This window comes from Trachurus trachurus, assembly GCF_905171665.1.
Source record: "Trachurus trachurus genome assembly, chromosome: 13".
NCBI lineage: Eukaryota > Metazoa > Chordata > Actinopteri > Carangiformes > Carangidae > Trachurus > Trachurus trachurus.
This window is the reverse complement of record NC_139892.1, coordinates 34,272,558-34,286,726: the sequence shown is the minus strand read 5'-3', so window position 1 is coordinate 34,286,726 and position 14,169 is coordinate 34,272,558. Positions and strand designations below refer to the sequence as shown.

General features: G+C 41.0%; 1 protein-coding gene across 2 annotated transcripts in view; it reads right to left on the bottom strand.

The window, feature by feature from the left end:
- Nucleotides 1-10,661, bottom strand: part of LOC310996130 (uncharacterized protein) — a 36,688-nt gene extending 26,027 nt beyond the window's left edge. The window contains exons 1-15 of one of the 2 annotated variants that reach the window (XM_083985468.1): nucleotides 10,546-10,661; nucleotides 9,802-9,981; nucleotides 8,711-8,828; nucleotides 8,511-8,606; nucleotides 8,181-8,394; nucleotides 7,923-8,085; nucleotides 6,300-6,488; nucleotides 5,693-5,867; nucleotides 4,702-4,841; nucleotides 3,512-3,688; nucleotides 2,659-2,789; nucleotides 2,402-2,559; nucleotides 1,330-1,557; nucleotides 565-903; nucleotides 327-475 (exon numbers count right to left, since the gene is read on the bottom strand). In XM_083985468.1, coding sequence (XP_083841594.1) covers nucleotides 327-475; nucleotides 565-903; nucleotides 1,330-1,557; nucleotides 2,402-2,559; nucleotides 2,659-2,789; nucleotides 3,512-3,688; nucleotides 4,702-4,841; nucleotides 5,693-5,867; nucleotides 6,300-6,488; nucleotides 7,923-8,085; nucleotides 8,181-8,394; nucleotides 8,511-8,606; nucleotides 8,711-8,828; nucleotides 9,802-9,981; nucleotides 10,546-10,650 — 2,562 coding nt within the window. In that variant the 5' untranslated portion in view covers nucleotides 10,651-10,661. Of the gene's footprint in view, nucleotides 1-326; nucleotides 476-564; nucleotides 904-1,329; nucleotides 1,558-2,401; nucleotides 2,560-2,658; nucleotides 2,790-3,511; nucleotides 3,689-4,701; nucleotides 4,842-5,692; nucleotides 5,868-6,299; nucleotides 6,489-7,922; nucleotides 8,086-8,180; nucleotides 8,395-8,510; nucleotides 8,607-8,710; nucleotides 8,829-9,801; nucleotides 9,982-10,441 lie in introns of both variants that reach the window. The other variant, XM_083985469.1, reaches the window with a different exon arrangement.
- Nucleotides 10,662-14,169: the final 3,508 nt, after the last annotated feature.

The window sequence follows — 14,169 nt, the reverse complement described above, 5'->3', positions numbered from 1 at the left end:
ATCTGGTTCATTTAGTTCTATTACTACATGGTGGCAGTTCCAGTGGCATAGAGACTGTGTAAGTGAGTCTTGGGGTACCATAGCCACAGAGCTGGAGCAGAGCAGAGGTTAGCGTGTGGCTGTTTGGCAACCTCAAGTCTGGGGGAGAGGGGGGAGGGGAAACAATGTGCTGCAGTCTTTTGAATTTAACTACAGCAACATTTTTCCCACAGTCTTACATACAGGCAGCGGTGGAATCAGCCTCAGGCTTTAGGTTAATTGTGATATGCATTCACACATCAAATGCCATTTGGATTGCTATGCAGTCGGTTCATGTTTCGTAATACCTTCCTTTCTAGTAAGGCTTGGTATCCTCCTGCATTAGGCACCACTTGTCCCACTCTGGTGCTGGCCCCTCCTACCCTCACCATCCGCCCACTCAAAGGTTCAATGAAGGACTCAGCTAACAGGACTCCACCTACTGGCTGCACAGCTCCTACACAGGCACATAGAGCAGAGTTAACTCACTGAAGTAGTAGTAGTAGTGTAGTAGTAACCCTCACACCGGCTGCACTGGGGTCTCACCTGTTGCTGGATCTAAACTGACCCCAACTGTGAGCACAACATTGCCCGTCCTGGGATCCAGCATGGGATAACCAATCTGTATGGGCTGAGGCAGACGGGTGATTGGGCAGACATGCACTCCTCCCAGCGGGTAGACTAGTCCAGTTTGGGGGTGGATCGTCACAGCCAGAATGGGCACTGGGACCCCCGTGTCTGGGTCTGCCATGGGAACTCCCAGCTGCAGTCTCTGGCCCGGTCTGAGGCCTCTCAGCCGTGTGCTTGGCAGAGGTTGGTCTGAATGGCGGGAAGTCGGGTAAGGAATGAAAGGAAGAAGGGGAGTGTCCCACTTTCCATTGTCGACTGGGGAAAAAATTGGCAGATTTTCTTGCATCACAGATTTCAACAATTGAATGAACAGTTCATGTACAGTTACTGAGAACAGATTCTTATAACAACCATGGGCTAGCGTTTAATCATCAGTACATCACTGTGATAAATTAAATCATACATTTCTGTCATATATTCTAAATCAAATCATCTAGTCTTGTGTTGTATGTTACAGTATATCTTGAATACAATGGCTTGTCATCTCTCTTTCTCTCTCTCTCTCTCTTTCTGTCACTTTGTTATTCTCTTATTTATTCTCTCAACTGCAGTCTGTGCAGAAACCTTGGGGGAGTTCTGGACAGAGAGCAAAGTCAGTGATCTGATCAGCTTTTGAATTGCATTGAGTGTATAGACATGTTTATTAGCACCCTCACAGCACACCGATACACTTCACGTTACCTGTACATGGGTCGGTCAGGAACGCTAAAGTAGAGCTTGCAGGATTATAGGCCACATTGCCAACAATGGGCATAACCCGGCAAGTCTGAGGGTTGAGGAAGAAGTCAGGCGGCACGGCCGTGGTGTGGCTGCTGCTCAGCAACATATGAGTGTGAGGGTTTGGCCTAATTAGGCCTGTGACTGAGTCATAATAAATCGCAGGACAGACACGTAGGGACCCATCCGGACCTGGAGTGATGCAGAAGGAGAGATCAACAGCAATCAGACCTTGAATGAGTTGAAAATTTGCATGGTAGGGCAGGCAACGTGTCATAGAGATCAGTTCATGTTTGTTATTGGGATGAAATTGGTCACTTTGAATGAAAGAAAAATAAATAAGCAGTAATAAGGCTCTACAATTACATTTTAATTTAATTTTCTGTTTTGTTTATGCTCATATTAGAACCAGCAGATATCATACAGTTTGGGACTTGACAGGTTACAGGAATTAACTTGAGAACTTTTATGGGATGTACAGGTGTATATGGTGATGTCAATATCAATATCAATATCAATATCAATCTATATCAATATCCTTCATTTAACCAGGTAAAAAAAACTCATTGAGATTTAAAACCTCTTTTCCAAGAGTGACCTGGCCAAGACGGCAGCACAGTTGCACATCACACAAGACTCAAATAAAATACAATCACACATTTCAGGAAAACATGATTAAACAATGCAATCACACAATCTGACTGAGCTCAATTCTCTGTCTATTATAATTGACCTGAATTCACCCAGAGTTACAAGATGTGTCAGTTTCAATTTGTTTCAGTTTGATGTAGACTCAAACGTCACTTATGGAGTGTTTGCAAGTGTTAAATAATCTCAGTATAACACTTCATATATCCTTAAGAAGGTTTTATTTTAACATGCACAACATTGGTGTATGTTTGTTTCTATCTTTTTTATATACACTCTATGCCTATGGCACTTATTGATGCAGTACAAACTTTGGGCAATAGATGGCACTGTTTCTCTAAGATTCAGTGTTTGGACTATCTAACTCAAGGAAGAAGGATGGACTCACCAAAGATGTGGTCCTTGGTCAGCACAGCTCCGGTGTCAGGGCAGAGCAGCTTGGCCCCCGTACCTTCACCCAACAACTCCCAGGCCCCCTGACGCTGACACTCCCCGGATACCAGCTCCCCCATCTCATCCAGCAGGGATGTTAGCCTCTGGGTCAAACTAAAGATGGGAAACAACAAGATGTGAGGTGATTTTCTCCACCCTGCTTGTTGTTGTTGTTGTTGTGACACCTTGAAAAAGGTTAAGTGGAAGCTGTACTTCTGTTGCTGAAGCTCCCAGGATGGCTGGTTGTTGTTGTAAACCTTGGACAGTAATCTGGTGCACTCCCTGAGATGAGCTGTGAACACACTGTGGACTCTCTGCTGCGCCTGTTGTTCTTGGCTCAGAATCTGGAGAAAAACAATTGTCACTGATACTGGCACTGGCACAGTTAATGGAAAGATTCAATGTTAAAAAGAAAAGAAAGAAAAGACAGTAACACTTCATAATAAGTACACACTGTTAAGCATTAGTTAAGCCTTAGTAAATACTGAATTCTTCATTTATAACGCATGAATACTCATTAGTATGTATATGAACACAGTTAGTGCTTATCAATGATGAGTAAAACATTTTTAACTGTGTTTATAAACTACATACTAATGAGTGTTATAAATGATTAATTCAATATTTAATGCTTAACTAATGCTGTGTACTTATTATAGTGTTACAGAAAAGACAAAAAACTAATCAATAACCAATGTGATTATTAAATGATATGATGATGTAGCTATGTCACTTGAAAAACATTCACCTCTTCTTGTTTCTAAATTGTAAAAAAATGTTTTTTCTTTGTCTCATAAAAAAGTAAACAGGATATCCTTGGGTGTTCATGGGCTTCAAAAAATCGTTTGTATCCTCCAGACCAAATAATGAATCAATTAAAATAATTAACAAATTAGGTGGCAATGAAGAGAGAGCTTATTGTCTCTTTAAAATCTATCTAGAACAGAACACAATATACCCTGTCTTTCTGTTTATCTTTCTCTGTCCGTGTTACAGGAAGGGATTTACTGTACTAGTTTTTAGAAAGGAATAGTAAGAGATGTTCAGATGGGAACATGATGTAAACCTGTAGCTGAGTGTCGAGCAGAGTCCTCAGCTGCGAGCTCAGAGTCTTTCTTCGCGCGACCTCCCTCTCCACCTCCCTCCTCATCCTCTCACAACCCTCCCCCATCCTCTCCTCAGTGATCAGACATGGGTGGAGTAGTTGCAGTTTCTCAAGCACTCCCTGGTACAGCTCTTTTACCTGGAGATTCACAGGACACGTAAAAAAAAACTAAATTTAGGTCACATATAAAAATAGACACGTGACATGTGTATGAAAACAAAAGGCTGCCACACAGACATCCCAAGATAGTCATAATCAGATCACGCCCACGTCCCACCCCCGCCCTGTGCAGGCGGCATGCACCCAACCAGCGCTCATGAGACATTCGTGTTTATGGGATAACACATTGGTGCAAGATGTACCATCTCCCTTTACATCTTTATCACCTCAGCTGTCCCGAGGGCTGTAACAGCAACCTCTGCCTCCTACACAGCAGCCAGCGATTTGACAGTACAAACAGGAAGGAGAGGGGTGCTATTAAAACAGTGGCTCTCCAACTGTGACATTTATCCATTTCAATAGACATGAACTTTAATGAATTTGATATGTATAAATACGGGACAATAGCAGGGGAGAGAAAAAAAAAGATGCTGCACAATTGAATTCTATTGGATTAAATGAAGCTATAACATGCAGTCTTGGAAAGCCCCCCTCCACTGTAAATGGACAGACAATGGCAATGACATTTGAGCAGATACAAGATCTACCTTCAAACAATGGCAACTAGGAGCTAGCTTGAGGCTAAGATGTTAAAAATAACACAAAGAAATACTCATCAAGAAAAATCAAGCCATCTGAAAAAAGAAAAACGTGTTTATGAGTGTTTTTTGTCATCCAATAGCCAATAGTAAACACTGCAACGCCTCCAAAGCATTGCAAAATTCAGACCAGGACACAGGTACATGGACTCAGATAAAAACACTGTGTGAGGGACATTTTCCTACTGGATGGTGCAAATGAAATATTTCAGCTTGTCTAAAAGGTCGCTTGTTATAGTAATATAATGTTTTGGACATGTGCAAAAGGGAAGATTTGCTGGTGTGTTTGGATGCAGAGACCTCAGAGAAATGGGCATGTGTGTACTGTATGTGTGTGCGTGTGTGTGAAGGTATGGAGGAGGTATGTGTCATTCCCTTCCCTTTCGCTCTGACCTCAGTGGTGAGCTGTCCCAGCCGTGTGGTGACAGACACGCTCTGTTTGAGCAGGAGGCTGTAGAAGGTGTTGCTGCTGAATGCCTCCAGATCCACCTGGTGTTCGTAATCCCAGAACTCCCCCAAGGTTTCTGCACAGACTGCAGTTGAGAGAATAAATAAGAAAAAGTGACAGAAAGAGAGAGAGAGAAAGAGAGATGACAAAAATATAACAAGAGGCCCCATACATCTGTGGCCTTTATCTTAAGGAGAACCTTTGAAGAGCAAACATAAGTTGCCATCTTAAGAAGTCTAATGAACTGGAAACACGTATTGTTAGGACAGCTCTGGGTTCAGTCTTGCTGAGAATTTGCACATTAGAAGCTCAGCTCGTTTTTCCATGTGCCTTTTTTTTTTCCATAAGGCGTTCTTTACGTCACTGGCAGAGGATGAAATTGTAGTAGAAGTGCATGCCTCCTTTGAACATTGTATACCAAGCAAAAATGTGAGTAACTCTTTGAAGCTATAGGTTAAATGCTTTTTATAGTGAGACAATTTCAGTCAGGAAATGCACCGCCTTGATGTTATTGCTCCGTGTGATTGCCCATGTTGTGTGACATTTGTAATCTTGTCTTTTTTTGTCGCAGCACGTGATATGACGTCTGTGACAGGAGCCTTTTCAATCGTAAATGCTAGGGGTGGGAGCAGCTCCCAAGGGTCACTGTCATTCTTACATAAGAAGCCGCAAGGGTGTTAAAAGACCAACAGAGTCTCGGTGTGTTTCTGTGCATATGTGTGTGTGTGTGTGTGTGTGTGTGTGTGTGTGTGTGTGTGTGTGTGTGTGTCTGTATGTGTGCACGGCACGCTGACTGCATGTGCATCAGTTGACCTGGTGCAGATTATGTTTGAATGTAACTTATGTAACTGTTGGCCTTCAGGTCTTTCAGTAGCTAACTGAGCAGAGTGGTCATGTTTGTGTGTGGTATCTGTGGTTACAGCTGCAGTATTGCACCTGCTTGCATGGAGCCTTGGGTCATTGTGCCTTGTTGGCCTCGGTGAGTCTTCCTAAGCGAGATCACCCTTGAACCTTTTGATGAGTAATCGCCCATGTGGTAGGCCAACTGCAGTGTGCGGTACTGCGCTCTGATTGGCTCCTTCTCTGGCCATCCGTATTCACGAAACAGGATCTACACATGGGGGGGAAAAAATTGTGAATGTGTTGGTTTTAATGTGCTAAACTCCAACTCCTTTTGTCAAGAGTCACTCCTAGGTTAAAAATAACCCATAATGAGTTATTTTTGACCCAACTCCGGGGTTAAAAAGGGACCAACTACTTTCTGGGTTATTTCAACTGAGAAACAAGCAACCCAGAAATTGAAGAAATAACAAAAGACTTTTTAATGTGTAACCCAGAAAATGGGTTACTGTTTGAAAAATAACCCAGAAATGGTATATAACCGAACAAGAATTGGGTTAAAATATTAGCTCTATAACAACCAGAAAATATGTTACTCTCTTAACAATAACCTATAATTTTAACCCAACACGAGTAACCCAGAAATTGGGTTAAAGAAATAACCCAGGAGTTTTTAGTGTGTGTTTTTTGTATCTGTACTAACCAGCACTGTAACACATAAACAGAGGACAACCACGGCTCCGAATAGCAGTCCTCCGGTCACCAACCAATCTGGCCGAAGCAACAGGTTGCGTCTGCGACTGATTCCCACCCTGGTCACATGATGGGGGATGGTGGGGAAGAAGGGCCCAGGTTCATAACACTGGCCCCCTCCAGGCATCACCCGCACATACTGAGTAAGAACAAAATGAAGGCTCAGTTTAACAGTGATTGAAATCACACTTCTCTGTGCACTTATTAGAATAGAATCAGAAAAAAAGTTGAAAAAGGCTTTAAAAATGGATCAGTAAAAATATGAAACAATATTGCAATATTGTCTCTGTAGCGTATAGCTCTGAGCAGCTCATGGCTCTGCTCCGCCATTCTAATAATAGCTTGCACCAACAATTAAAGGTAACAAACCTACTGCTAAAACTATAAGGATTATGGCAATGGGCCGATTTGCATGTCTTTAAAAGACCTGGGAACTATTTTAATTTGTGGAAAGGGGGCAGAATATGTGTCCTTTAAAACTAAATGTAAATATTTGAGTTGTCATGATGGCTACAGAGACTAAAACCATTCTTGTACCGGGCTTTATTTTAGCTATGGTCATTGAATCACTCTTGGAGCCAGCATCAAGTGATCATTTCAGATCCTGCAGTTTTTGGCACTTTGTTGTTTGTTTAGTATTTCAGCCCTGAAGATTAACCCTCGGTGGCATGTGTAAGGATATACTGAGAAATATTTGATCAGTATGGAAGAATTGTAAAGCAGTATTTTGATTCACGTGTGTTGTCTCTGCTGTTTGTATCAAGTTCTGTACCAAATTCAAAAGGACACCTGTATGCCAAGGGTTTGGTCATTTTTAGGGAGCAGGTTTATGATATGTGGGTTGTTGACATGACATGTACTTTTCACTGTCACAGGAGAAAAAAATGAATATAATTAGTATTCCCATCATTTCATCGTAGACATTTTCAAAGTTAAATGAAAAATATTTCGGTGTAAAATCTCTCAATTTCTCTGTTTCTGTCCTTTAGTGTGACAATGTCCTATGGTGTAACACACATAAAAGAACCAAAAATGTATTTGTATATCGAAAATATCCTAAAAAACGGTTGAGTATTGCATTAGGGCATATATTATCATCATTCACCTTGGATTATTTACATTTTTTCAACAGTTTTGAAAGGTTGGCATCAAAGTTTGACTCGCATTCATTGCATTTATTGAAAACGGTCAACAAGTCATGGGGAAAAAATCATGTTGTTCATAATTTCTCATTAAATAGGCTAGATAACACTGTATGAAAATAAGTGTCTCACAATTAAGATAAATCTGTCTCATGCTATTTATGTAGTATTGACGTTTTTTTTTTCTTAATTTCTTTTACGTCACACCATAGGACACATTTATGGTGCAGGTCAGAGAAGATGTTCAAAAAAACAGTGAAAAAGTTGAAAAAGTTAGTGATCACTTATATTTTCTCAAATATCAAATTTCGAACTACATGAATATATATTTTTTTCTTCAAAAAATGTGTTTTACAAGAAAAAAATGTTTTACTTCTTATTTGTCAACAACCCACGTATGTAGGCCTATAACATTTTAAAATTTGAATTACCATATGTTTGTGCTGATTGCTGCTCAGTGTGAAAACGTAGACGCCAGGCTGGTTAAAGACCACTGAAAAGAAGCTGGGAGGGGTCCAGGACAGAGTCAGCTCCTCTTTCAGCTGTCTGAACGCACCCCAGTCGAAGTCCCTGTTTGTGCTGTACAGGCTGTCACTGGAAGGAAGACACAGGCTTTTAGTGTTGAGGGTCAGTGCAAAGAAAAGTCAATACTTATCCATTGCAAAATGAATCCCCAGAATCTGACTTACAGGTCATACTGAGGATAGTGATGCGTGTCGACAGTGAACAGGATAACATCTCCCAAATGGAGACATGCTGTTGGGTTTAGAATTCCAGTGACACTTCTCGTTTCTTGCTTCACATCGCTCTTGTTTCCTCTCGTCCTGCTGGAATTCATCTCTCTTCTTCCATAACTGATGTTTTCAGCTTCGTTGACCTCCCACAGAAAGTCAGAGTCTTCCTCTAATAATCAATAGTACATTATTGACCTTCATTACTGCAGGAATTATTCATTAGTTTGCAGGTAAAGATGATGATGTAATGATGCTTAAAAGGTATTGTTTTGTGTCATGACACACCAGCTGAGCTTTGGGGGGGGTCTTGCCCTGAGGTGACGGGAAACAGCTGATGAAGCTCCCTGGGGAGGCCGCTCGAGAGGCCGAGGAAGCCCGCGTCTGCGTATCAGACAGCAGGGACGCAGAGAGAAAGAAAGAGAAAAAAGAAATCAAGGACGAGACAGAAAAGCTATTGTGTGTGTTTGTGTGTGTGTGTTTTCCACCTGATGTCAGAACAATGTAGACAGGACGTGGGGAGTTGGGATAGCTGCACTGCAGACTCCCCCGAGAGTCCCACTGTTTAAAGAGCGTCTCCAGCACGCGGCCTGAGATGCCTGACACCTGCACAATAACAATAACAATAACAGTGTTTACTACATATAGGTCACTGCAATGCCAGAGACACTTGTCTTATAGGTTTTCACTGCTGCTGCAATAGACAGCATTGTATGGGTGTCTTTTGCAGTATGGATGATGGTCAGGTATACACTCAGACAAAAAATATTGGTAACACTTTATAATAATAACACACTATTAAGCATTAGTATGTAGTTTATAAACATAGTTAAAAATGTTTTACTCGTCATTGATAAGCACTAACTGTATTTATAAACTACATAATAATAAGTATTTGTGCATTATAATGAATAATTCAGTATTTATTAATGCTAAACTAATGTTTAATAGTGTGTACTTGTTATAATGTGTTACCAGCCTATTATTATTATTATTATTATTATTATTATTATTATTATTATTATTATTATTATTATTAAATGATGCAGATACAAGACAAGTTGGAAGCAACAGAAACATACAAAGACAAAAAACAGCCTATTAGAGGGTTAGACAAGACAAATATACAAAGACAAAATGATGTATATCGGTGCAAACAGTGCTGTATATACATGAATATGAATTGATGTTGTGGTGGAGTCTATGCGTTTGGATGCGAGTATATGTACTGTATGTGTCTGTGAGCATGTGTATGTGTTGGTCTGTGCATGAGTATGAGCAAGGATGTGTACAGTATGTGTTGGAAATAGTGGGGATGAGCCGGAAAGATTGAAGCATGAAAGAGAGAAAGATTAAAAGCAAAGAAATAAACAAACAAGTAAAAAAGGTTACTAAAGTGTAGGAAAAAGGGACAACCTTCCCCTTTATATTTATTCCAATACATTTCCAGTAGGGAAATACTGTATATTTTAGTATTTCCCTACTGCAGTAAATATCATTTTATTGAATACCTTAGTGTATGTTTTCTCTTCACTATCTTATCCATATGTATGTGTATTTTACTACTGCCTTTGCTCACCCTACTGTCATAGCTCCACACCAGTTCCATACCACCACCGGCCCAGCACTGAAGGTGCAGCTCTGCAGATGGCCTGCTTCTGCACAGGCCTCCACATGCAGCTCTTCCAGGAGCTTCTCTGCAAACACACAGGCCCAGCTCTCCATCGTAGCCCCGGTAATCCTCTGCAGACAGACACACCTGCAGGAAAATACCCAGCGGTAAGCTAGTATCTGCAAAATGGCAATACTAGGCTGATAAATTCATTGGTCAACCAAGCTTACATTAATCATTCGGGTTTTTTTTTCATTATTATTATCATTTAGATGGCCGTATTATCCACTATTTGTCAGTTTGAGTGTGTAACTAGGTGAAAGGCCACTTTACCAAAGACTACTATGGAGACCAATGACAAATAAACACTGCAAGGGGGCAACAGTGAAGGCCTTGCTAACCGACTGTCACAGAGGCCAGATAGTGGTTAAACATTTAGCGGAACTAATACAACCCCAGGCTAGATAAACTACTGTCAAGTTCACATGGGGGAAAGGGCAAAGACATGTAGGTTGTAAACTATTGTCATTAGCCTTGTCTGTGCTGAGTAGGCTTCATCAGAGTCTTCTGTAAACAGATAAACGTGTATCTCTCAGCCATCACTCACACAGATCCTCAGCTTGACTTTCCTGCCAAGTCCATTTGTGGAAAAAATATGCCGGTTACCTTTGTCCCACTTCATCTGTGTGATTTGAATGCACAAAATCTAACCTGCTGCCTACAAAGAAGTGACCACTGGTGTTTGTCCAGGCAGTCTCCATACTGTGTACGTGTCTTTCCATCTCTGCAGACGTCGTATAGTTTGTGTTGACACATTTGTCCGTCGACGGCAGGTTGGTAGCCGATGGTACAGTGGCACCGCCCGTCGCTGTTCTGCAGAGAAGAGTGCAGCAGGGTTCAGACTCTCAGACACCGCGTTGTGTAATGATGTACACGGTTCATGTTGTGGGCACTTTGTTTGTTACCTAATATGTTAATTTGGTCATTCACTCACTGACAAAGTCTAGCACGTCTGTTTTCACCCTTCCTTCCTTCCTTCCTTCCTTCCTTCCTGCTTTTCTTCTTTCATTGATTCCTCCAATTTTTCCTTCCTACGTATGGTTTTTCCTCCCTCTTTTTTTTTGCTTCCTTTTCCTTGCCTCATTTATTTCTTCATCTATTTTTCTTACTTAATTTCTTCCACCCTACCTTCCTTCCTTTCTTTCTCACTCCTCACTCCTTTGTGAGTCTATTTTCCATATTTGCTTTGCTTCCTTTCTTGACCTTACATCCTTCCATCCTTACTTCACAGTTTGCATGATCATTTTCCTTCCTTCCTTCCTTCCTTCCTTCCTTCCTCTTCCTTCATTCATTCATTCATTCTAATACCAATCTTACTTGATTAATCTTTTTCCAGCCACCTTTCCTTCTTTAATTCTTCCCCCAACGCCCATGCAAGAGTCAGATAAAAATCTCATTCTCCTCATTACGAGCTGATGAGTGAAGGTCTCAACACTGCAGCAGACTAGGAAACAGGAGCCTGCTGCATGGGAACTTGATCTACAGCTCTTTCAGCTCAAAGTTACAGATTGTTCAGTCTAAAGTTACAGACAGATAGTGAGGAGGCTCTCGTGACTAAATTAGTTCATTCACTGTATCTCTGGAATGAAGAGTGACACAAAAAATCGCAGACTCGAAAATATTACTGTTCATATTTGAGTTTAGAAAATGAATGAGGAGTTCTTGAGTTATACAGTCACCTGAAAACTCTGTCCTTCCCCCGCGCAGATGCAGGTTTCTTGGCCAGAGAGAGGCTGCTGAGCGACAGGACCACACAGCAGGGGGGCAGTCAAGCCTGGTCTAGGACAATAGTGGTGAGGAGGACACTGAAGACAGCTGTCTATGGACACAGCACCAGCAGCTGACCCATAGGTTCCCCGAGGACAAGGTGCTGGAGTGAAGCTCCCCACTGGGCAGTAGAAACCTATAGCAGAAACAACAATCACTTCCTTTATACTGTATATTCTTTAATCTGGGTGCTCATTTCCAGTATAATCGTTTTGTTAATTTACACAATTCCAACCCCTGGGACACAACATATCAGTTGTCCTGCAAAAAAATCAAACTTTATTTACATAGCACTTTTCTTACAAATAAAACGTAGCACACAGTGCTGTACACCACAAAAGCAAGCAAAACAGAGCAGAAATAAAAGTCCATCAATTAGTCATCAAACATTTGAATAGCAAGTAACTCATGAACTAAACAACTTCATCTACTTAGTTCCACCTTAAGGGAAGTTTAAACGACATTATAATCAAACAGAGTCATATATATATATATTGTTTATATATAACAAGCAGAAAAAAATAATTTAAAGCTTTTCATATGGAACAAATATCAGTGACATTTTTGTCATAAGATATTTTTCAGGACGCCTACCTGGCTGGCAGCGTGGCCTCTCCTGGTCATGATGGCTGAAGTTGTTTCCATGTGCCACAGATAGCAGCACTGAGACAAACAGTGGCCACAAAGACTTGATGCTCTTGCATCTACACGTCCTATGCATTGTTACTTTGTGCATTTGCTGAAATTGTGGGCAGGTGAACCAGAACTCCAGCTCCAGTGTTGCAGACTTGGAGAGAGATTTTTTTTTTTTTTAATTCTTCATCCAGGATCTGTAAACAGCCTCTTGGTTGTCCGTTTTATTTCGGCCATAGCCAAGAAAGAAATGTTGTAGAGGCTGCACTTAACCCGCTGTCTTGATAAACCTCTCCTGACTGCTGTAGCTGTGCACACATAACCTGATCTGTCCCTTGTTAGACTAAGCTGCAAGGTAAGTGGCAGGCTAGTTAGTCTGCATAACTTTCAGTGACTATCTGAATGATTAATGAGGTCCGTGAGGTAAAGTGACAGTGACAGGGACTGGGGCTGGTTGCTGGTGCAAAGCAGCAGGGAAAACAGAGTGTCACCTTACTGCATTTGTTCTTCTCAGTCCTACCATGAAATTGATTAATGATTTGGCTCCCAACGTACATCAAATCAGCTTTGCTTTATAGGACACAGCACTATACTCTGCTCAGATATCTTGAGCGCAAGCATGTGGAATAGAAGGCAAAATAAGGTCTGTGTGGCCCAAAACTGACATGTGGCATCAGGTGTTTTATCTGTAAAGCTGCTATGGCACAATACGATTCAGTTAATTCTCTTCATCATTCATGGTAACCTTTGACGTATGGTACAGGTGTTCTTGCGATGCCCTGAACATCTGTTCACAATAACCAAGATAAGATTATTATAGGATAGCTCTGAGATGCCCTTTGCTCCACTTTCAAATGAAACAGGAGACCTAGCTTTAGCTTACTATGATATGAAGTGTATTTAGCTGTCCTGCTAGCTGTTATATATTCTCTACAACCATAAAAATGTGCACAATGTGTGAAAACTGTTCAGCCCATCAATGCAAAAAGTAGTCAGCCAGGCTATTTTTTATGTACAGTACCCAATGCCTTCCTCACTCCACATTGTTTTTGTATTGAAATAAATGTTGGACTTTGGATGAGAGGAATAACCTACATATTTCATCACGGAAGCCATGGACTATGATCCTGCAATGACGACTTACCTAACTGAACAGGATTCAACTTTCACCCATATATCCATGTCACTGGGGGAAAACCCTCCATATTACAGATACACACAACATAATTAGATGATAAACAGGAAATCATAGTGGATATGAAGCCATTTTGTCACCAGATGTGGAATGAGCACCGCACATTGTCGATTCATGAGCATGCACTTGCACTCATGCACCTAAAGGTGTCCTGTAAATTGTTATTTCTTGTTTTGAAAATGTGAAAAGCACAGAGTTTACCATAATCAGTTATGTTTGTCCTTGGCTGTTTTGTACTGTTCATTCTAGCAGCACAAACACTGGTGTGTAAACTGTTGACTGTCAAGCATCCAAAACAAGCCATGATAATCAAGGCTCCATGAGGTCCAAACCTGGATACACTGAATTCTTGCACAACCTAAAACATTGTTTGTCATATTTTGCATAATGCTTAAAAAGCCAGAAAAACAAGTAACTATTAATCAAACAAGGAACCCCACATCAAATGTACATTATGATTCTGGCTTCTGGCAAACTGGGGCTTTGACGTAAAACACCTGAAATGCAGCCAAGCTTTTTAGCTGACTGTGACATACAAACTTGAACTTGTTGAACCTTTTTAGGTGGCTCCAATACATTTCTACCTCATTTCAGTGCAGAGTGCAAGTGAGTTGTGGACCTGGCTGCATAGCAATCTCATCTTCTTACATTATTGTATTATTTCTTTACAATATAACACC